Below are 22,421 nucleotides of genomic sequence, written 5' to 3' on the forward strand. Positions count from 1 at the left end.
CAAGCGCAGAGGTCTAGACTTAACGCGTGACAGGGGTCAGAGTAAACATATGGTGTGACACATTTGTCCTCATGGTACTGAAAGGCCTAGAGCAGTCATGCTCTCTGAAGACGTTGCAGCTCTATCCTGACAGGCAGAAAAACCACAGGAAGCTGTTAGATCACAGATGGCAGAGGCCCAGAGACCCCTGGGCTAGGAGCTTGCCTAGGAGCTAGCTTTACTCTGTCACTTTCTGACCCCCAACCCTGCACCCAAACAGCTGCAGAGAACAGGGCTTTTTTTTTTTTTTTTTTTACAAAGAGTTTGATTTTATTGATATTTAAATATATTAAATATTTCACTGAAATACATGGTACGTGCCCTCCCCGACTCCCACAGTGGTTACATTATAAAACCAGAGCCCATGGCCTCCCGTACCCTGACTGCTCCATCAACTGGTGAGGAGAGGGGCAACGGTAACTCAGAGGACACAACAGGCTGGCACTGTGGTGCAGGGAGCCAGGGTGTAGACAAGCCCCTCCCACCTGGTAAGAAGCAGACAAAGTTCCCAAAGCCGAGGTCTCCCTGCTTTGGTTTATACACCTCACGCCCACCCCATCGGCATCGAGTAGTCCCTTCCTAACAGGGATAGAATATGGCTGGGGGAGACGGGGAGGTGATCTTCTGCCTGGACCAGATAATCCTCCTCTCTTCTGCCTTGGCTAATCAAGCGCCCAGTGGTCCATCGAGTGGCACATGGAGATTCCCAGGAAAGCAGTCCCAAGCCCGAAACCAGGCCTCTGCAGAGAACTGGTGGCAGGGGCTTAAGGAAAGGCAAAAGTACTGGCCTGGCCCTCCCATACATCCTGAAACTCCTCTGCCTTCCCTGTCTGCATCTAAGACAAAGCGATCGCTGGTCAAAATCGAGGCGAAACGCCTCTGGCTTAAATAGGTGCAGAGAAATCAAGGCACCAGGCTAATTCAGACCAGAGTCAAGGAGGCTACAAGGGTAAGACAGGACAGAGTACAACCCTTGTGGGCCTCACGAGGATTGGGAGCCAGGACTAGAGTCTAGCCATGCTAGATTCAGGCAGAAAGGCTTGGGACAACCAAGTTCCAAGTTCCTAGGCTCCATCCCCTTAGTACCAAAATCTGGGTCCTCTGAGAGGGATCCCACACCACCCCAGTCAGAAAGTATTATCACACCCCCAAGACACAAGCTGAGGGATTCAGCAAATGCCTGAGCCTCTACCCACAAACCTCCAACAGTTCAAGTCCAAGGAAACTAGAGATTAAGCAGGTGCTTGGGTCCCCACCCTAGGCAGGGGGACAGTCATACTGCACATGTGGCCCCCCCAATGGCACTTAGGGATTTGGCACAAAAAGGACTCCTCTCCCAGACCACTCTCATTTTGCTACCAAACCCCATCCCACTCCTGTGCAACCTGGAAATTACTCTCCATCCCTTGGCATAGGAAACCCCGCCTTAACACCAGAAGACAGAGGCCCATGGGGGAGAGGCAGTCCCCAGTGGAGAGCTGAGGAGCTGGAGCATAAGGACACACGGAGACCTCAGACAGACAGACAGACAGAACACACACACACACACACACACACACACACACACACACACACAGGGCCTCCCTAGTGCCAGACTTAGGAGGCCAAGTTTGGGTCAGGATTATCTTTCTTGGAACCCTGACCCTTCGCTATTTGGCAATACAAGGGGTAGAGATGGCCCATGCCCCCTGCCAGCAGACAGCAAGTGAGCACATGGGCCAAGAGAGCTGACCCTGGGCACACTGGGGCCTCAGGTCAGTGTGGCCTCCTCCTCCTCTCCCTCCTCCTCCTCCTCCCTGGCTTCGTGCACTCTTCGGCACCTGCAGGTGAACATCCAGTTCCTATTCTTCTGATGACCTCACACCCAGGCTTGTGCCCTGGCTGGTCACTTTCACAGTACCAGTGAGGCCAGATGCCCCTTTCCCTGGAGCATGCAGGAATTGAGGCTAAATTTTCACTGTCAGAGGTCCCTTTGTTCCCCTTTGGGGACAGATCACGGGACTAGGATTTGGCAAATGGAAACATTCCCCTGAAATCTGCTCAGAGCTAGGTCCCACAGCACCTCCTTCCTCTGCCTTGTTGTGCTAGGAAGGAGACTTGGCTGGTACTGGGAGTGCCCAAGACAAATGCTGCTGACACAGGCCAGCGAAGGCAAGCATTCCTCATGCCTGCCCCAGTCTTTGTACAAAAATAGTCCCAGGAAAAATAGGGAAAGAAAGGTCCCAGCCCTGAGCCTGTCGCCCAGACAGGGAAACAGTAGGCAGAGTGAGTTGCCATTTTACTCTCAAACAGGAGGCTCTGCTCTGCTGCTGCTCTCTCAGCTGCGTCCAAAGGGGAAAAAAAAAGCAAACAGCCTTACTCCGATTAAGAAAGTCACTTGGATAATCCTCTCGGCGTCCCTTCCTTTGCTGCTCTGAAGGCAGACGGATATGGTCCAAGCACAGCCTGCTGGGGTGTTCCCTTTTGCTGTCAGCAAGATCTGGAGCTCAGAGCCCCCTGCCACAGCTCCATCCAGTGAGCAGAAAGGTCCACTCACTGCCCACCTTGGTCCCTTTGGTTCAATCTCCACTGCTGCGCTCTGCTAACTGCTGGGGCCCCCATTGAGGAAGTAGGTGGTCATCTCCCCCTTTCCCTTCACCTTGACCACCCCTCGACACTCCAGTTGGTAGCCCTTGGCAGCTAGAACCTGGTACAGATCCGTGGTCACCTGGGGAAGTGAGAGGGGAAGCCTGCTTAGCCTGGGATCTTAGATGTATTGGTAAGAAGCCCAGGAGTTCTCTCCCCGCCAACCCCTACCCCAACAGCCATGGGAAACAGGCACCCCTCCCCGTTCCCCGAAAGGTTCAGAGACCAGTGAAAGCCCTCAACACCCATCCAGCTTGGTGACAGACGTCCCCCTCACCTGTATTCGGTCAGGAACTCCTGTGCTGTCCATACGGCTGGAAACATTCACCGTGTTTCCCCAGATGTCATACTGTGGCTTCCGGGCCCCAATGACACCTGCTACGACCGGACCCATGTTCAACCCTGAAGTACAGACAATAGCAAGAGATTGAGGCTAGGATGTCCCAGGGTCACTCCAGACAGTCCTCTCCCCTGGCACCCTGAGAAGAACCCAAAGGAGGAAAAAAAAAAAATCAAAGAGGACAATGCTTCTGGTGGTTTAAGAAAAAAAGTGGGGTGGGGGTGGGGCGGGGGTTGGGAAGTGGGACTGGGCATGGGAGCTGAGTTGGCTCCCTTGAATCCAGATGAGGATTGAGGCTCATCTCCTGATCACTTCCCTGGGCACTCGCTGCTCAGGACAAGCAAGCATGGCCGTGGGGAATCAAGCCAGACTCTGGATGTTATGTTATTTAATCACTGCCTTCCACCAGAGCATTTGAGCCTGACCACACATATCACACTGACCACACACTTAGATACCAGGCCTTTAGACAAACCGGCCTACTAGTTCTCTAACCTTCTCTGAGTCATTTCATCTCTGAGCGCCACTCCCCTTATTTTATAGAGGGGCCTTGAATGCACTCCTCAGAATGTACTCGAAACCTCTGGGACAAAGCCCCAGCCCGTGGAAGACTCAACGGTCTTTATCCTCAGTATTAAACTTGACAGGAAGGTGGGAGGTAGAAACCCCCACAGGAGTCCTGATGGAGAACTCACTCTGCCCGACCCACACACTCAGCTTTACCCACAGTCCCAGGCCCTCACCGATCTTCATCTGGAAGTTGTTGAAAGAGTGTTCGTTGATGTGTTTCATTTGCTCCATAAGCCGCATGGCGTAGTCTGCCAGGGCGGTGATGTGCGAGCGGCCGACCTGGTCGTAGGTGCTGGCATTTAGCCCGGAGGCGGCCATGTAGGTGCTACCGATGGTCTTGATCTTCTCCAGCTGCCGGAACCTCTCCTCACTGATGATCTGGACAACACGGGAGGGGCGGGGCGATTGGTCAAGCCAGACCCAGAGCTTTCCGAAGCTCACTCCTTGTCATGCCGCTCCTCCCCCCAAGAGCCCCATTGTTTGAGTGGGTGAGCCCCTTCCTATCGATTGCAGAGCTTCAGAAGTTCAAACCGTAATAGTCCCCTGTAGCAGAAACACTCTGGTATGGTTTGGGGAAACTGTGTCCCAGTGTGTGTGTGTGTGTGTGTGTGTGTGTGTGTGTGTGGCGGGAGAGGGGGGTGTTCCCCCAGAACAGTGGACAGCCCATCCTTGACCCAGGTGAACAGGACGCTTCCATTTCCGCTCTTTGAGAGACAATCTTGCTTGCATGGTCTGGTGTCGATTTGCCCACAGACTACTGTGCTCCTCTTCAATGACATCACCTGATACCTATCCCGTCATCCATCATCCCTGTCCTAGAGCCTCCTGTCCTCCTCTGCTCCTCGGCAGGGACGACCCTGCCCCACTGAGGCTGACCTCCCTCGCTGTCCCGGACCGTGCGAGGGCCACTCGCCCTGTCTAATCCCTGGCTTTTCCATACAAAGCCTGCTCCTTCCCCCGTCCCCCCGTCCCCAGATCGCCCTGCCCCTGCTCCTGCCCCCCCCTGCCCCTGCCCCGCCTCCCACCCGTTCTGCCGACACTGGTCCACAAGCAAGCACCTCATCAAAGTCCGCGATGATCTCATTGAGCAGTCGCAGACACTCCACGCCCTCATTGTTCGCCTCCAGTTCCACGTAGAACTCGGAGAAGTTGGCGATGGAGGCAAACATGACAGCCACGCACTCGCAGGATTGGTAGTACAGCTCGTCGTTGCGGCGCTCCCGGGCCAGGAAGTGGGCAGCCACGTCCTTGGGAAGGATGTTGTGCAGCAGCCGCCGGTTGTAGGCCTGCAGCTCCTCCATCTCCTCCTTCTCCCCTGTGGCCTGTGGGTACCACATCCATCAGCCACTGCCCCACGCTCACAAAGCTTGAGCGCAGTGGCCGAGGCCAGAGGATGGGCGTCACCGGGACCACGTGGAGGAAGAAGAAAGGCATGGGCGGAGGAGGCCTAGATGATAGGCAAGAGGAGCGAAGGAGGCAGGTACAAGACAGGACACAAGAGATGGACAAAGGCATGGCCCCGGGGTGGGCTTGGGTAGTCTCGGCCTTAGCCGGTTAGCAAGAGATGCATTTCTGACTTGGCCTGGGCTCTGCCCCCAGAAGCCTCTCCCTCCCATAGAGGTCCCTCCAAGTCACCTGCAGTTTCCACAGGAAGTCCAGGCGGGCGGTAGATTCCACCTGTTGTGCGTGTAGATACAGTGCCAGGGCAAACACGAGGAGAATCACAGGGGTCATGTATTTGAGCGCTACCCTCCCTACGGCTGGGCTGAGAGGAATCAGAGACAAGCTTGGTGTCTGAAGGAGATCTCTACCAGTCTCGTCCTTCTCTGCCCCGGGGTCCCCACTTACCAGTCCAGCCCATCGATGGTCTCATTGGAGGAAGCCCTGGCAGGAAGATACAAAAGTCATTGGAGGCTGTCTGCTGGGAGGGAAACTGGAGGGGAGACAGAGACTACATTGCTGAGCCCAACCGCTACCCAAGCCTGTGGGTAGAGCCTTTGCTCTCATAGATTAGCTCAGTATGGGCAAAGATCAAAACTTTCCCGGCTATAAGCTCCTCCCCTGGCTGCTAAATGGTCCAGGACAAGTCGTTTATAACTCTCTGAGCCTCAGTTTCCCGTCAGTGAAATGGGTCTGCTCTAACTACAGCTTCTGAAAGGTTTAGTGTATGCTGTAAGGCTTCGGGGCTGTCTGTCACTGTAATGGATAGCGTGAGATGCTGGGGTTTACTAACAAGGAAACCCAAGCTCAGAGAGGCTAACTCACCTGTCCACGCTTATGAGAAGCGGAACAAGGACTCAAACCCAGAAGACTCTTAATGCTTCCTACCCCAAACTACAGCCACATGTGCATCCCAAAGGGCCAGAACTTTTTAGTCAAAGCTATGCCACCACACAACTCTAAGACCTACGAACAGAGGGTGGAACCCTCAGCAAACAGAGGCAGGCAGAGCTCTGTGAGTTACAGGCCAGCCTGGTCTACAGAGAGAGGTCCAGGGTTGTTAGACAGGAAAAAAACTAAATAAATAAATAAATAAATAGGGGTTGGGGATTTAGCTCAGTGGTAGAGCACTAAGGCCCTGGGTTCGATCCCCGGCTCGAAAAAAAAAAAAAAAAAAAAATAAATAAATAAATAAATAAATAAAATAAAATAAATAAAAAATTAAAAATAACCCAGATGGGTAGGGAAAGGACTAGAACACAGAACAAAAAGAAGAAAATACTTAAAAAAAAAAAAGAAAAGAAAAAAAGAAAAAAAAGAAAAAAAAAAAAAAAGAAAAGAAGAAAAGATAGCCTAAAAACACAGGACTTTGTCACAACTGGAATTTCTTTGGGGTAACTGAGGTCACATGCCAGCAACTAACTCTTCCTTCCCTTCCTTTCTCCCACAAGCGAGTTGCACATTCCAAAGGCCAGCCCAGAAGGATCAGGGAGACCCCAGAGAGATAAAAGGGGCTGAGAATTAACTTACAAGCCATGGACGCTAAGCAGTAGATCATAGTTGTCAAAGATGGTGGCTGGGGGACCCAGCAAAAGCAGAAGCAAGTAGATGAACCCCAAGACAAAGGTCATAACTAGCTTGCCAATGCTGCTGATGTGGAGGAAGACGGAGCTGGCCAAGAGACTCAGCAGCACACTCCCGACGAAGTACTGGAGGGAGGGGGCGACAGCAGAGGCAGCGTTGGGTGACAGCAAAGACCAGGGCACCCAGAGCAGGAAGAACCCTACTCCCCTGCCTGACTATCCGCCCTCCCACCACCTTCAAGCCCCAGCTCCCTATTCAATCCATGCCCAGCTTTACAGGAGGGGCCCCGGTTGCCCCTGGAGTCAGGGAGTTCCAGGCTCCCCTGGTACCCATCACTAGGCCTGGCACAGAGGGGCCGCTAACTGTGCCAGAACAACACCCCCCTGCCTGAACACTGCTCGGACACCTCAGGGAAGCTGCAGGTGGGTGCGGTGCCCTCACACAGGGGAGCATCCAGTCCCAGAGAGTAATTGAGCTGTCGTAGGTGGCAGGCGGTGACATCGGCTGGTGTTAAGTTCAGCATCTGGGCCGCACAGGTCCTTAGTGGGGTGTGATTGCAGGTGAACTGCAAAGATTGGGTGCAAATCAGGATAACCAGTGAGGGAAAGGTTTACGAGGAACATCAGAGGTACTTCTTCGACTAAAATCTTCAGGGATGATGGAAGAGGAAACAAAGACTAAGAACAAGAGATACCCACCTCCCCCCATACGCCTCCCCCCTCCCCCCTCACACCCCCACACACAGGGGCGGCAGGCTGCCCTGAGGCTGGAGCTCCTCAGAAAGGCTGCAGTTCTCAGAGAGTGCCTGGCACAGGGCATGGGAGAATTACCATGTTGGCGATGGCAGAGATGAACACAAGCAGAACCGAGAAGACTCCAACAGCTGTGCTGTGCACCCGTGAGCGGACGATACTGCGGGACAGGCGCTGCAGGGCGTTGGGGAAGAACTGCGGCAGTAAGAGACGAACAGTTAGAGACCGCATCGGTGAAGGAGGGAGACCACCCAAGAACAGGATCTGACAAGAGGCACAGCCACCTTTCCCGTGGGAACCCCCTCCCTCACCAACAGCCTCAGGGAAGTTCCCCTACTTACAGACCCACAGGAGCACACAGCACAGATCAGCACGGTGACCAGCAGCAGCAGGAAGATACCGGCATAAATCCCGAGTATCAGGGTGGAGCTGGAGCAGGGGGAAATATCAGTGGAATGTGGGGTGTCCTGGTTCTGGCCCTGAGATAGATCCAAGGCCAGCTTGCATGTGTGTTAGGAATGGAGAGATGGCTCGGCTCTTCCAGAGGTCCTGAGTTCAAATCCCAGCAACCACATGGTGGCTCACAACCATCTGTAATGGGATCTGATGCCCTCTTCTGGTGTGTCTGAAGACAGCGACAGTGTGCTTATAGACGTAAAATAGATTAAAAAAATTTTTTTTAAAAAAAGGAGAAAGGAATGCTCAGAATGTGGGGACAGACTCACTGTGGGAATACGAGGAACTGGATGAAACAGATGAAGCAGAAAACCAGGAGGGCACAGGCGACGTAGGCTCCGAAACGAGGGTCTACTTTCCGTGAATACTGAGGAAAGAAAGGAGACTGAGCTGGGTGCTGGGTCCTGGGTCCTACCCTGGCAGACATGTCATAGCAAGAACGGGGCAGTACAAGGGCCTTGGGAAGAACACTTGGCCCAATTTATATGCAAGTCCATCCTGTGCTGTGGTCTCTCCCCATCCCCGCACATCCTCCTGTCCGTGTGTTCAGTCTCCCAGCCAGGCCTTCCCTCCTCCCAGCCCTCGCTCTTTAGCCCTGTATCCCCCAAACCTTCTTCTCGAGATCCTCTCTCTGGAAGGTAAGCAGGAACCGGCGCACGTGGTCCTTACGCAGTTGGTCGATGCTTCGGGCATCGATGGCTCGGCCCAGAAACTCGTCCACCTCATCCTCAGGGTTCAGAGCATCTTGGGCACCCCGGCTGGTAATGGGATGCAGGTTTTACCGGGTGCGTGATTAACGCCACAGGACAAGCCATGAGACGGGTAGGGTTCAGGCAGCAGCAAGAAAGGCTACGTGAGCCATGTGTGTGGAGCCCTTCCCACCTCTTACTGAGAAATGGGAGGTCTCGGCTCCCACAGCCCATCCCAGGCTGCCAATGCCTTCTCCCTCCCTCTGTGACCCGTCCCGTAGACCAACTTACTTCTCTTTGCTAGAGTCATCGATGCCCTGGAGAAAGAAAGGAAGATGTGACTGGGGACAGGAACTGACCGCTTTCACCTCCAGCACCTTCCTGTTTCAGTACCAGGTTGAGAGGGTCCCCACACACGCTTGGGGAGACCTAAGGCACTACTCCCTCTCTTCCCAGTCTTAAAACACATACATGGAATGGAGAAGCCAGCTACGGGAAGAGAGGGGAAACTTTGAGGGAAACCAAAAAGTGAGGCCCCCAGGTCCTGTGGAGAGGCCCTCACCATCTGTCGGAATGCCTTAGAGTCCTTGGTCCGGGAGAAGGCACGGTCAGGAACCCAGCGGGGCATCAGTCCTTCCATGGAGTTGGCCCGCGTCCGCTGCAGCTTGACCAGCATGGCCTTCTCCTCTTTCTGTTCGGTAGCATGAGCACAGGCTCAGAAGCGGAACCCCAGGGAGGCTTTTGCTAGCACTTCACCATTTGTTCCTTTCCCCCTGCCCCTCCCGCCAGCCCTGCCCTGATCCTGACCCGTTTCTGGCTGGCTCCTAGTATGAGGAAGGTCTCAATGCACTGCTCCTTGAGGTACGCGTTGCGCTCGCCGCCGCGGCCTGGCTCCACCTCATAGTCCCCGTTCAGGTACTGCAGTGTGGCCCGAGTGATGTGGATGCGGCTGTAAGGGGCCAGGAGGTTAAGACCCTGGTTCTCCCACCCACCCTCCTATCCACTCACCCCCTACAACCAACCGGACTCTTCCTTCCACTTACCCGGCCCGGCCCCCCGCCTCCATGTGGTTGGCCAGGGTCACATCGTTGGACCAGACATCGAACTGCCATTTCCGCAGACCAAGGACACCGCAGTGCACACGCCCGCTGTGGATGCCCACGCGCATGTTCACGTTTACGCCCGTTACCTCACGCACCAGCCTGAGAAGATGGAGCTCTAGATCAGCCCCAAGCTGCCTTCTGATCCTCTAGCCAAGAACCAAAGCTGAGGCCAGCAGGACGGCTCGGTGGTAAAGGCCTTTGCTACCAAACTTCATTACCTAAGTCTGATCATTCCTGAGACCCATACAGTAGAAAGAAACCAGCTCCGAGTTATCCTGAGCACAATGTATACACTATGGCAGGTGCACACACAGACACACACAGACACACAGACACACAGACATACAGAGACATACACACATACACACACACACACACACATACTCACACACACATACTCACATACACACACACACACAGACATACACACACAGACACACACAGACACACACAGACACACACACACACACACACACAGAGTAAAGAAATGAATGTACTTAAAAAAAGAATCCAAGCAATATAGGCAAAGACAGACAGGAGCAGGAAGCCACCAGGGACTCAAGAACAAAGGTTTGAGAACTATGTCCAGCAGGGGCTGCCACTATCCTGCTCTCTGGCATTCTCTGCAGCCACAAACCCCTACTGCCCCAGCTTCCTGCACCTTCTAGCCTGCACCCTGCAGTCTGCACCCTGCAGCCTGCACCCTGCAACCTGCACCCTCCAGCCTGCACCCTCCAGCCTGCACCCCCCAGCCTGCACCCTGCAGCCTGCACCCTCCAGCCTGCACCCCCCAGCCTGCACCCTGCAGCCTGCACCCCGCAGCCTGCACCCTCCAGCCTGCACCCCCCAGCCTGCACCCTGCAGCCTGCACCCCGCAGCCTGCACCCTCCAGCCTGCACCCTCCAACCTGCACCTCCAGCAGGCTGGGGCTGGGAGGGCTGCAGGGATCTCCACACAGACTGGAGGCAGTCCCACTCCCTCCCCAGTGATGAATGCATCTCAGATAAAGAGTTACTTAGAGCAGAGAAAAGTCCCAAAGACACGTCAGAGTAGGAGCCGCCCGGGCACCCACAGCTCCGACAGCCCGGGCACCCACAGCTCCGACGGCCTGGGAAGGGGTATTGCTTACGAGATGGCCTCGATCATGTCCACCCCCATCTCCACACAGCAGTGGGCATGGTCTGCCCGGGCCTCGGGCAGCCCCGACACACAGTAGTAACAGTCTCCTAAGATCTTGATCCTCAGACAGTGATTCTCCTAAAGGGAGAGAGGTGGGAGATCACCTGACTCTCCTCATCACCCAGCACCTTCAATGCCCCCACCCCTCCCACCCACCACCACGACAACGACCGTATGGTCACCACCTCTAAGCCCCAGGGCCCTCACCGCAGCCAGCTTGTCGAACCGGGCAAAGAGCTCATTCAAGGTCATGACCAGTTCCTGGGCAGTGCACTGGGAGGCCAGGCTGGTGAAGCCCTCGATGTCCGCAAACAGGATGCTGTGGATAACGGCGGGAGAGAGAGGGGCCTGGTAGCCCTCGAGGACTCCTCCGCACCCTGCAACCCTTCTGGCAGCATCCCTACCCCGTCCTACCTGACGTTGTCATGCTTCTGGATGTAAATCTTGTGGAACATCATGTCTTCCTTTTTTGTGTTGATATCCTCTTTCATTTCCATGGCAACATGCTGGGGCAACACCGACAGCAGCAACCGTTCCTAGACCAGTGGTTCCAGCCACTATCCTCTCTGCTTTCCATTTGGATTCTTCTCGTTCCTTTCACATCCCCAGAGCCCTCCCGTACCTCTGCCACCCTTCCCTTTTGGACCCTTGACTTGACACTGCCTAACCCTGCCCTCGGAAGTCATCCATCCTAGCTGTCTCTGAGTGACCTCCACTCAACCCCCCAATGCACCCCTGCACTGTCCCTCCCACCCTGAGGGCTTTTGCCATGCACAGTCCTTGGGGACCATTCATACACTGCGTTCCAAGGCGGCAGGTCTAACCCACAAGGTACTGAGCGTGAAGGGAAGCAATGCCTTAGCCAAGGGAAGCGGGCCCCCACCTGCTGTCGATTCTCATGCTGCAAGTGCAGCCGGGCCTGGATGTAACCGCGGGTCTCCTGAAAGGCTTGGCGCTGAGACACTTCAGCGGGGTAGTGCGTGCAGACACCGATGGCATTGGTGCACAGGAAGAGCACCACGTTAGCACCGAGCTGTTGGGGAGGGTGGCAGAGGTGGATGAGTGACCACCAGCCCAGCACACACGCACACCAGCTCTCTCGCACATCAGCTCTCTCGGGACAGCTTGTGAGCCAGAAATGAAATCCTGCACCTTGTTTGTCCCCGAGCTGTACCATCCCCAGGATTCTCTGTCTCCCCCTCCCCCGGACAGATCCCAGCCTGCCTAGATTGTTCTGTGGCCGGAAAGATGAGCTTTTCACAGCTTCAAGAGCAGGAACCCCAACCAGAGCCACACAGGTCATGGGCCCAACCATGGTACCCTATAAGCTCCTGCCCCACAAACACCCCTAACAAAAGACAAAAGTTCCTTCTGTGTGTGGTCCTCCTTACAGAGCAGATCTGAGCTTCCCATCCTCTTCCAAGTGAACCAGGACAAGTGGCTTCCTCTGTTAAGGTGTCCCCTTACTCATCTACAACCCAAACAGGAGGACTAATCTCTCTAAAGCCTCCGGCTGCCGCCCTGCAATAGCAGAATGATGCTGTTGGGTTGTTGGGTTCGACTGGTTGAATTTTTGAGACAGGGTCTCGCTATGTAACCAAGCCTGCCTTAAACTCACTAGGCAGTGATCCTTTGCTTAGATTCCCAAGCTAATGTTACTGCTGTTATGCCAGTAGCCAGTGTGCTGGCCACCTGCAACGTCTACCACCCGGGGGGACCTGTCCCACACATTGACCGATGAACTTCTTACAACTATGAACCCGGTAACAGTACCCAACTTCACACCCCAGTAACTCGAGAGCCCCGTAGCTTGCCCGAGATCACGCGGGGTTGGTTGTGGTTGGCGGGAGATTTGAATCCTGGTCAATCAGATTCCAAAGCCTTTGTCCTAGTTCCACTATCTAACACAATCCAGGTTTCCGAAAGTTCTTTCTTTGGGGATTCTAGCTCTTGAAAGCCAGGCTGAGAGGCCCGCTCCTTGGCATCTAACGGTTCTACTACTAGAAAGACTACATGGCCACCCCTACCACAAGATACAATTCTCCTCCTCTCCTGTCCCCTCCTTTTCCTCCTCCCTCTCTCTCCCCTTCTCCCAACTCTTACACACATACCTCTGCAGGACCCCATGCCTAAGCCCCCACCCTTCACATAGCCAGTCCCAAACCACGGTCGCTAGAACTGACTAGAGAACAAGTCTGAGGCAAGCCCACTTCAGTGTTGCTGGAGACTCAGGGGTTAACTGGCACTGGGACTCCACCCAAGCTGGATGGGGCAGGGCTATGGTTATGGAGAAAGGAGGGAAGGCTCACCAACTGCCCTGAACCAGAACTAGGCCTGCAGACTTGGACCTGACAATCTTTGATTCCTCTGTGTAAACCGAGGTCTGGCTGACTCCTAGCTCCTAACTCCAGCCCTGACCCCCTAGGACTGGCCTTCAGATGCCCTTCCCAGTCTGCGAAGCTTCCAGAGAACCTACACAGAGCTTCCCCTCTCAGCAGCAGGGGTGAAGAGGGGGCACTCTATCTCCCTTGGGGGCTTCTAAGAATAGCCCCCAGTTGGGGGGGGGCGGGGGTAATCCAGGCAACTTCCCTTCCTGGCCCCAGGAGCCCAAGAGGAAAATGTGAGTCACAGCGGAGGGAAGGGGAAGAAGGATGAAGGACTGAAATAACCACACTCATCCCTATCTACCGTGAGAAAAAATGGATGCCAAGGCTCTGGGGGCCACCCTGGCCTAGTCACTGCTCAGGGTGTCTCAGCGAGTGCATCAGGAAAAACTTCCTCCTAAGGACACAGTGAAGCTGGAGCTGGGAAGGGATTGCCCAAGGAGGCTATGAGCCCTGCTCCATGCACAAACACCCAGGCCCCAGTGGGCACATGAGTTTGTTCTCAGTTCCCAGATGCTGAATGGGCAGCCAGAGCCCTGCAGATGAGCGCAGCCGGCTGCACAATCTTCTCTACCGTCATCGCAGGAATGTGGAGACCCCGCAGGGTGACACTGAAGCCAGGCACCCTGGGGAGGTAGGAGGCTGGCAGCTCTAGCCTCCCTAGTTCAGCCTCCCCCATCAGGCACAGGGCTGGGCCCTGGGCACCACGCCAGCAGAGAGCAGGGAAGAGCCACACACCCACCTTCTGGCGAGTCTGACAGAGGGGGGGAAGGGAGACACCACTCCTGCGTGTCTTCTCCCCAAGAAGAGCAGTTCACCCCAAACCCCCCACTTCGAAGGCAGCCAAGAAGAGAACTTAGGAACTAGCACAGGAGGGTCTGGCCCTTTAAGAGGTCTGCAACAAAGTAGCTATAAAGTTACTTTTAAAAGGTATGCTCTGTTCTCCGCAGGGAAGGGCATCGAGCCAGAGCACCCAGCTCCTCACCCTAGGAGCCCCAAGCAACTTTCTCTCTGTTTATGAGGCCATGGTGGGTTACAGGCCACAGCTTCTGACAAGGAGGAGAGAGGCCTTGCTTAGGGAAGCTTCACAGAACTCCCTATAGCTGCTTCTGGCTGCTTCTCAGGAGCAAGGACAGGGCTTAAGTCTCAGAGGTCAACAAGAGGTCAGAGAGACCCGCCCCGCAGCATGTCAATCCACCTAGGCCACAGAGCTGAAGACTGGCCTCTAACGGTCTACAGACCTGCTCCTTAGCGATGCCCACTGACTCAAGTCCCAAACGGAGGCTAGCCCCTGAAACCTGGCCTGATATATCTAGACATGCCTATACCATGTCCCTCCCTCGGCCCGTCCCCTTCCCGCTCTCACCCCACAGCACCTACCTGCTTCCAAAGGAAGGGGTCGCCATTGTTGAGATGCCAGGCCAAAATCAAATGCAGGGTGGAAAGACCCAGGCCACTGAGCACGGCCGCTCGCATCCGAATGGGAAGAAGCGTGTAGGTGATGTAGACGAAGAACACGGGGCACCAAAGGCCTGCTGAGGGGCTGCGCGGGTTGGCTGCCAGGGCACCCCCGACTTGCACGGCTGCTAGGATGCCCAGAACCACATAGCTCACTACCCACATGGAGTCCTGGCGGAAGCTATGTCGGTTACACACTACCATGAGTACCACAAAAAGGACGGAGGCACAGGTCAGCAGGGCCACATAAGCAGGCTGAGGCGGGGCAGGCGCAGAGTGGAAGGTCAACAGTACAGCCATGAGGAGCACAAGCACCGCCATGAGCAGCGTGAGGCTGCTCTGGTTCATCTGGAAGAAGTACCGCTGGTACAGACGCTCCAGCTTGGCGGAGCGGAACTGCTTAGACTGGAACACCTGCGCTAGCCGGTGCCAGCAGGACAGACCGCTTCGAGGCGATGTGTCGGGTGCCACTTCAGCTGTCCCCATCGGTGTGGTTACCTCAGTGTCATCAAAACCCAAGGCCACTGACCGCAGCCCCAGCTCCACACCCCTGCCCGGGCCAGCCCTCCTGATGAAGGCTTCATCCTGCCAGGGGCACCGAGTGCGAGCTGCAGGAGTAGGGCTGGGTGGCTCCACATTCTTGAGGCAGCTCATGTAGCGGGGCGCGCAGAAGCCATGGGCTCGGGTGGCGTGGCGTGGGCGCTTCTGCCCATTGCGTTCGCCCCAGGCTGTTTTCCGTTCATCCACTTTGGGAACCAGGAGGCCGCTAAACCATGACATGCTGCTGGGAGGAGAGGTAGGGAAAGGTATTAATACCACTGCGTGGCCGCAGTAGCTTGTGACACTTGCGCTTTGTACAGCTCTGTTCTTCATTCCCACCATCTTGATAAAACCGCCCTGGGTGTGTGTTGGGGGGAGGTGCGGGGGGGAGGGGTTGGCCTGCATCCCCTCTCAACAGGTAAGGAACTGTGACAGACACAGAAACGTGGAAAAGCCACAGTAGCCATGTAAGTAAAAGAACTAAGGCTGTCTTAGTGGCTCCTCTGCACCGACTCAGTACTGTTGGCTTTGTCCTGCCGAACCATGGCCAGCCCGCTGCGCTCCTTGATGCTACTGCTGGCGGTCCTGGCCCTAGCCTGGGCCGGAACCTCCAGGCCACCCCCGCGATTGTTGGGAGCTCCGCAGGAGGCAGATGCCAGCGAGGAGGGCGTGCAGCAAGCGCTGGACTTCGCCGTAAGCGAGTACAACAAGGGCAGCAACGATGCGTACTACAGCCGCGCCATACAGGTGGAGAGAGCTCGTAAGCAGCTTGTGGCTGGAATAAACTATTATTTGGATGTGGAGATGGGCCGAACTACATGTACCAAATCCCAGCCAAATTTGACTAACTGTCCTTTCCACGACCAGCCCCATCTGATGAGGAAGGTACTCTGCTCCTTCCAAATCTACAGCGTGCCCTGGAAAGGCACACACACCCTGACAAAATCCAGCTGCAAAAATGTCTAAGAGCTGAGTCTCATAGGACCATGCCAATGGTCCCTTACTTGTTCCCCTGTCCTGTAGTGTTTTATCTCTGAGAAGGGTGCTCCAGCTCTGGAGGGCATCTCCAGGGTGTTCCCACCAGGAGACAGTAAAGAAGCTGCTGCAGGCAGCTGTCCCCTGGTTCCACTCTTCTCCTTGCAGTACCTGTCATACCTTGCTCTTGCTCAATTAAAAAATTAAAAAAAAAAAAAGAACTAAGACTCTGGGGGCTGGAGAGATAGCGAAGTGGTTAGGAGCGCAAGCTGTACTTCCAAAGGACCCTGGTTCAATTCCCAGCACCAGCATGGCACAACCTACAACTGTTTACGGTTCCAGTTCCAGGGGGTTTCACACAAACATGCACGAATGCAAAACACCAGTGCACATAAAAAGTGTGTTTTTAAAAATTAAACAAGGGGTTGGGGATTTAGCTCAGTGGTAGAGCGCTTGCCTAGCAAGCGCAAGGCCCTGAGTTCGGTCCCCAGCTCCGAAAAAAAGAAAAACGAAAAAAAAAAATTAAAAACAAAAGAACCAAGATTCTAAGCTTGACTTGAGACATGAGGGCCTCCTAGCAGCAGTTGCCTGGTGTCATTGGGGCCCCAGTGGGGTGTGAACTTCTACTTTTTATTTTTTCAGTAGAAGCCAAAGAAAACCTTGGACTTCAATGTGACATCTCTCAATTTTGAAATTTTGATAATTAATATACATTTTATAATACTACGCACTAAAGCCAAGCGGCAATGACAAACTCCTTTAATTCCAGCACTCCAGCGGCGGAGACAGGCAAATCTCTGGGTTTAAGGCCAGCCTGGTCTACAGAGCAAGTTCCAGAATGGCCAGGGCTACACAGAGAAACCCTGTCTCAAACAAAACAAAACAAAAAAACACACCACACACAAGCCAAGTAAATCGTGTCAATGAAATATGTTCTTCTGTGAACTGTCAATCATCGGTGACCTCTATACAAACGGGATTCTTTCTATATCCCCTTCCTCTCCTTCTCCCTCTCCCTCTCTCTCCAGCAAACTAAATCCAATTTCTCCCACAGGTCACAGTTCAAGAGTTACTTCCTCACGGAAAATTTCCCAGCCCCACCCCGAAGACTAAGTTTGGTCCAGTTTAACCTCTGTTCATTTCCTCCCTGGTACCTACCGCCTTTATAATTCAATCATTCCCTGTTTAACATACGCCTCCGTCCCTAGGACTATGAGCTTTGTGCCGGTAGAAATTATATTTTTGTCAGCACTTCATCTCCAAAGCTATCGGGGCTAACAGTAGGTGCTCAATAAACACAAGGGCAAGAGATAAGGAGGAAGGGAGGAGGGGAGCGCAGTTCGGTAGTAGAATGTCTGTTTAAAATGCACAAGACAAGGCGTCAGGATCCATGCTTAGTGCCACACACAAAGAGATGGGCGGAGTGGCCAGAAGGAAGCTCAAGGGTATGGATGCCATAGGGCAGTCCACAACAAATAACTGCTAACAGTGACAGTCCTGGTCCCTCGTCTTCCTTATCGTACCTATCACACCAGCGTGTCTGGTGTTCCCCAGTACGCAGCTCAGCCCGGGCTGGCACCCTGGTACTTGCTGTTCCCAACTGGAACAGAAGCTCCTTTAGGTCATAGCCCAAGTCCCTTATCAGCGCTCCTCTCTTACCAGCCTTTTAAAATAGCAACTCCCTTTCCTGGGGTTCCGTATCTCCCTCCCCGGTTTATAATTTTTCTCTCTCCGCAGCTCTTATCAGCGACTGCTGCTCTACAATTTTCCTTTTGCTTATTTGTCCGTTGCCGCCGCTCCTAACTGGAATGCCAACTCGGTAAAGCCAAACGATTTGGGCGTTTTGTTGTGCACTGCGGTGTCCGCCGTCCTCGGTGTTTGCTGAGCGGAGGAATGGCCGGACGTTAACTATATCATATTTTCTTGGTGTCATAAACCTCCAGTATCTTTTCACAGACCTAACTTCATCTCTTCTCCACCAAAGGCCTGTGAAGCTTGCCCTGTGTCCGCCCAGGGAACAGATTTAAGAGAGGAAAACAGAAAGCTACATCCAGAGCAGTTTTCCATGGCTCACCAGGACAAAGACCCGAGACAACCAAATCGGTCTTAGATCCTAAATTTTCAGAAAAGACAAGCCTTGGACTGGGTGGATGACTCCATGACAACTACCTTACCACGTCTCCTGGCTGAGCCCAGGTTGAGAACACGAAAGCCATTTCTGTCATCATGACGCCACCACCAGGACCAAACTCCTGTACCCTGAGGGGCCCCTTACACCTGCTGAGCTGGCAGCACTGACATTTGTACTCACTAGGGAATAGAGAAGCTTACACAGCACCTGCCCCAGGTGGCCACAGAGCCAGAGCTAAGGAGGGATGCGCGAAGATACTCCAAGCTACTGCTGGAGGGAGCCAAAGCAGAGGGAAAGTCTGGAAGGAGCTTCCTTACACTCCCATCTCTACGTCTCCCTCAGCCATGCTCTGCCAGCGTCCCTTCTACATCCACGGGGCAGCCTGCCCTTCAACTTCTTTAACACCAACAGCACCATCTTGAAGGACAGATCAGAAGTACAAGGTTTCAGGTCAGGCTGGCATTTGGAAAAGGTCACCAGAGAAAACACTTCACTGGAAGTATGATCTTTGGCACAAGATCAGGTTTCAGATCTTAAAGTGATTTGTCACCCAGCTGAGACAAGCTATCTACCTGCCACCTCACGCCAGTCTCTTCACCTGAAGAACCAGAGGGCAATGGTTCTGAGGAGAGACTCTCCCTTTCTCACACACCCTGCCATGCTACACACTGTGGACATTACTTCTCCCACCATACGAACCTTTGAATGCAAATCTCTGTCAGGGTCCAAGAGATGGAAAGACAACAGTCATGAGCGAGACCTTGTATCCCTCCAGCCAGTCAGATGCCTGCCTGTCAGGCCCTATGTCCCCTGCTGTCAGCCTCCAGGGCTGCAGAGTGTAGTTTCCCACTATGTCACACCCCCCTCCCCAACGCACCCCACACACCATGACATTTCCCTTCCGTCTCCTCCCATTCTCCAGTCCCCTTCCCTGTTCTTATCTCACCACCACCACCACTGGCCCAGATCTCTGTTCCCAAAGGACCTGTTTTTGGCCATGTTCCCAGTCCCCTGGAAGCACATCCCTTGCATCTGGCTCATACCCACAGAGGAAGGGGCAGACTATCAGGGAAACATATGACCCTTCAAGAACACTCTGACTCCCCAAGGGGATAGCTCTGTAACTGGTCAACCAGCTACAAACATTCAGGCGCTGCCCACCCTAGAGGACTCGCAGGCCTCCTCTATGCCAGACTCCTAGAGCAGGAGAACTGAAGGCATTGTTCCAAGCCACAAAACTTCTCTATACGCTCCCCAAACCTCCCTGTTCGGGAACCCCTCACCACGAATTCCAAAAGTGCACACCACATCTCTTTTCTGCCTTCAGGCTCTTGAGTCCCATGCCTCTTGACCCCCTCCTCCCCTGGGTCCTTTGGTCTCTCTCACAGATGTGCTATTGCATACACAACCCGGCTCCCACAACCAACTCATGTCCACTTAGCCCCAAGTGCCATAGTCCCAGGCCCAGACTTCAAGTCCCTCCCAAATCCTGATCTTTTCCGCCTGAGACCAGGGTCTGGAAGTCAAGGCTTGGCCTCAGGAATGGCTCTGCCCACTACTTTGCCCAACCCTCTTCTGGCCACCTCTCAGCCACCTCATCCCCAGGGTCTATCTGCCTCTGGCCTTGTTGGCAAAATGATTTAAAAGTCTTCAGAAAGTTCACACAGAAGACTATGCCCAGGGGAAGCCCAAAACTCACTCCCCGATGCTGAAACCCAGCCCTCTGAATTTCCAGGCCTTTCCAGAGGTAGAAGAACTTCCCCTGGTCTGTTTCTATAGATTCAACACAGCCTTCTCACACCCTGGTTCTCCCCTAAGGACCAAAAAGGGTTCCCACAACCGGCCAGCTCCAACCATACAACACCCCACCAGGCCCTCTGGCTTCAGAGATACTCTGGGAAGACCCAGGTTCGGCAAGACTCTCACACTGCCTAATCTCATCTCTGTTTTTTTCAGTCAGGCCGCTGGGCCTACTCTGAATAAAGTCTGCCCACACCCCACCCCACCCCTGCCCACCCCGCAACAGGCCTCGGGGAAGTAGGCACTGACACTACCCTTTCATTCCAAAGGTTCAGGGTGAGGGCAGAGAAGGGGCCTCTCCTCTTCAGCACAGCCTCAACACTCCAAACTCACCCCCACATCCCCGATGCCAACCTCTGGGGGCATCCCCTCCCCTCGTGCACGCCTTCTCCCCTTCTCTGGGCAAGCCTGAAAACTCTGGGGAGTGCAGGAAGGAAAGCTCTTGGCGTGGAGCGAGGGTGGAAGCCTCCAGCCCAGCCCGTGGAGCCCGGGTTCCCCATGTCCTCCAGCACTTCCCAGGCGCCCCTGAAACTGTTGGGACTCCGCTGTGCCTCGCAGCAGCCCGCTCCCCATGCTCACCTGCCAGGGTCGGCGCCTGCCCGGGGCCCGCCGCCCCACCGCGCCTGCGGGCTCCGGCCCGGAGGGCTGGCCGTCCCGTCCTGCTCCGTGCCCGCGCGTCCCCGCTGTCCCGCCCGCCCGCCCGCCCGCCGCGCAGCAGAGCCTCCGGCCCTCGCCCCCCTCCTTGTTGTCCAGCGCAGCCGCCCTCTACCCCGGATCCAGAAGTCCCCTCCCCGCCGGCTCCCGGACTCCCCGCCTTAAAGGCACAAGCTCCTTTTGTCTGGGCACCCCCTCCCCCTCCCAGAGGCGGGGGCAAAGCTGCCCACTCCCCTTCCCGGGCCCCGGTCGGGTGAGCGAGGCCAGAGTCCCGCGCGCCCCCTCCCCTGTCCGCCAGGTCCTCCCGGGTCTCCGCTAAACAAGCGGCCACTGTTCTGGGCTTCAGACCCCGCGGGAGGGTCGGTGCGCCCGCCGGCCCGCTCGCCTGCCCGCCCGCCCGCACTCCAGCCTCCACCCAGGGCGGCATCCTGCAGGGTGCCCTCCACCCTCACCCGGGGGGTCCACCGAGGCTGGCGAAGCCACCCGCTGGTGGCGAAGATGCCCGCCCCGCCCAGAGGGTCAGCTTCCTTCCTGTCGGGGGTGCCCTGCGCCCCCTCCTCACCCCACCTTCCTCCCGGCCCCAGCCCCCACCATGCCCGCTCGCCCTCCCTCTCCACCGCGGCCCCGGCGGGAGCTGAGTTTAATAATTAATTAAGATTTCATTCCACAAGGCGCCAGGTGTGTGCGCCTGGCACCCGCTCGCCCGCACCCCACTTCTTTCCGCTTCCCCAACCCTCTGGGGCGCCGGGCCCGACGCAAACCTGCTGCGCCCAGAACCGGATCGGGCCACGGGCAGGGGCATTCTTGGTGCCGCCCTCTGGCCCCACGCTCTCAGGGGCAGCCCTTCCCCCGCACCTGCCAACTGGCAAAGTCCCTCCCCCGGCACCTTTTACCCAAAGGGTTGTGCTCCTTTGATGTGGGGGGCTGGGGTGCATTGCCAGGTTCATGAACTGAAAAATTGTTCCGGGATGTTTATTTATTTCCCTCGCAAGCAGCTGCCCAAGTTACCTGGGAGATGGGAAAATCATGTGAAAGCTACTTTAACCCTTTGAAGGGTAGAGTGGTGGAACCAGAAGGGAGAGAAGGGCTCATTCCCGGGCTGTAAATCTGGTTTAAACTTGCCTTGAGTCCCCTTCCCAATCCTCAGCCAGACCAGTAGCTGCAGCCCCACCTGCCAGTCCTGTCCCCGCCCCGCGGGGCCTGAGGGTCAGGCGAGCTCCCCTACAGCCTTGTCCTTCAGGACTCAACTGTCCAAACCACCCCAGATCTGATCTAGGGTCTCCTTTGTTCTTCCTAAACTCAGGTCAACATTTGTGGTGAGGAAAAGGTCCTTGACCTAATCCCTAATCCAACGTCTATCACAAAGGCTGTGGATGCCTCGCATAATGGCCCACGCGCCTTGGCGGATATAGGAGTTCGAGGACAGCCTGATTTACATAGAGCGGTTGGGACAGCCAGGGCTACACAGAGAAACGCTATCTCAATAACAAACAAACAAAATTACTGTGGATAAAACATTCCTTACTGTCTCGAGCCTCATCCCTAAAATGGGTATGATCCTCCTGACCTTTCTCCCAGGTATCTCAGGTTCAGACAGGAAAGCGCTGGTTGTAATGTTTGAGATGAGAAAGTAGGGAGACAAGTCAACCCTCAAGGCCCTGAGAACCTGAGTTTGGCTCCCAGCACTTACTTCTACTTCTAC

The 22,421-nt window shown here is 55.0% G+C and overlaps 2 protein-coding genes across 2 annotated transcripts; one reads left to right on the forward strand and one right to left on the reverse strand.

The window, feature by feature from the left end:
• Nucleotides 1–281: 281 nt before the first annotated feature.
• Nucleotides 282–21,572, reverse strand: Adcy6 (adenylate cyclase 6). Its single transcript, XM_032885972.1, has 22 exons — nucleotides 21,481–21,572; nucleotides 14,542–15,400; nucleotides 11,661–11,810; nucleotides 11,192–11,313; nucleotides 10,985–11,096; nucleotides 10,728–10,855; nucleotides 9,539–9,697; nucleotides 9,303–9,444; nucleotides 9,058–9,186; nucleotides 8,787–8,812; nucleotides 8,417–8,564; nucleotides 8,076–8,173; nucleotides 7,692–7,779; nucleotides 7,429–7,545; nucleotides 7,005–7,163; nucleotides 6,545–6,723; nucleotides 5,423–5,458; nucleotides 5,210–5,339; nucleotides 4,633–4,896; nucleotides 3,748–3,952; nucleotides 2,942–3,066; nucleotides 282–2,746 (listed from the first exon to the last, which is right to left on the reverse strand). Exons 1-22 carry the CDS (start codon nucleotides 21,519–21,521, stop codon nucleotides 2,621–2,623), a joined length of 3,543 nt encoding a protein of 1,180 aa, XP_032741863.1. The 5' UTR covers nucleotides 21,522–21,572; the 3' UTR covers nucleotides 282–2,620.
• On the forward strand, nucleotides 15,701–16,168 carry LOC116884740 (cystatin-C-like). The gene has a single exon (XM_032885962.1). The coding sequence runs from the start codon at nucleotides 15,703–15,705 to the stop codon at nucleotides 16,123–16,125; it is 423 nt and encodes a 140-aa protein (XP_032741853.1). The 5' UTR covers nucleotides 15,701–15,702; the 3' UTR covers nucleotides 16,126–16,168.
• Nucleotides 21,573–22,421: the final 849 nt, after the last annotated feature.

Source organism: Rattus rattus, chromosome 1 (assembly GCF_011064425.1).
Source record: "Rattus rattus isolate New Zealand chromosome 1, Rrattus_CSIRO_v1, whole genome shotgun sequence".
NCBI lineage: Eukaryota > Metazoa > Chordata > Mammalia > Rodentia > Muridae > Rattus > Rattus rattus.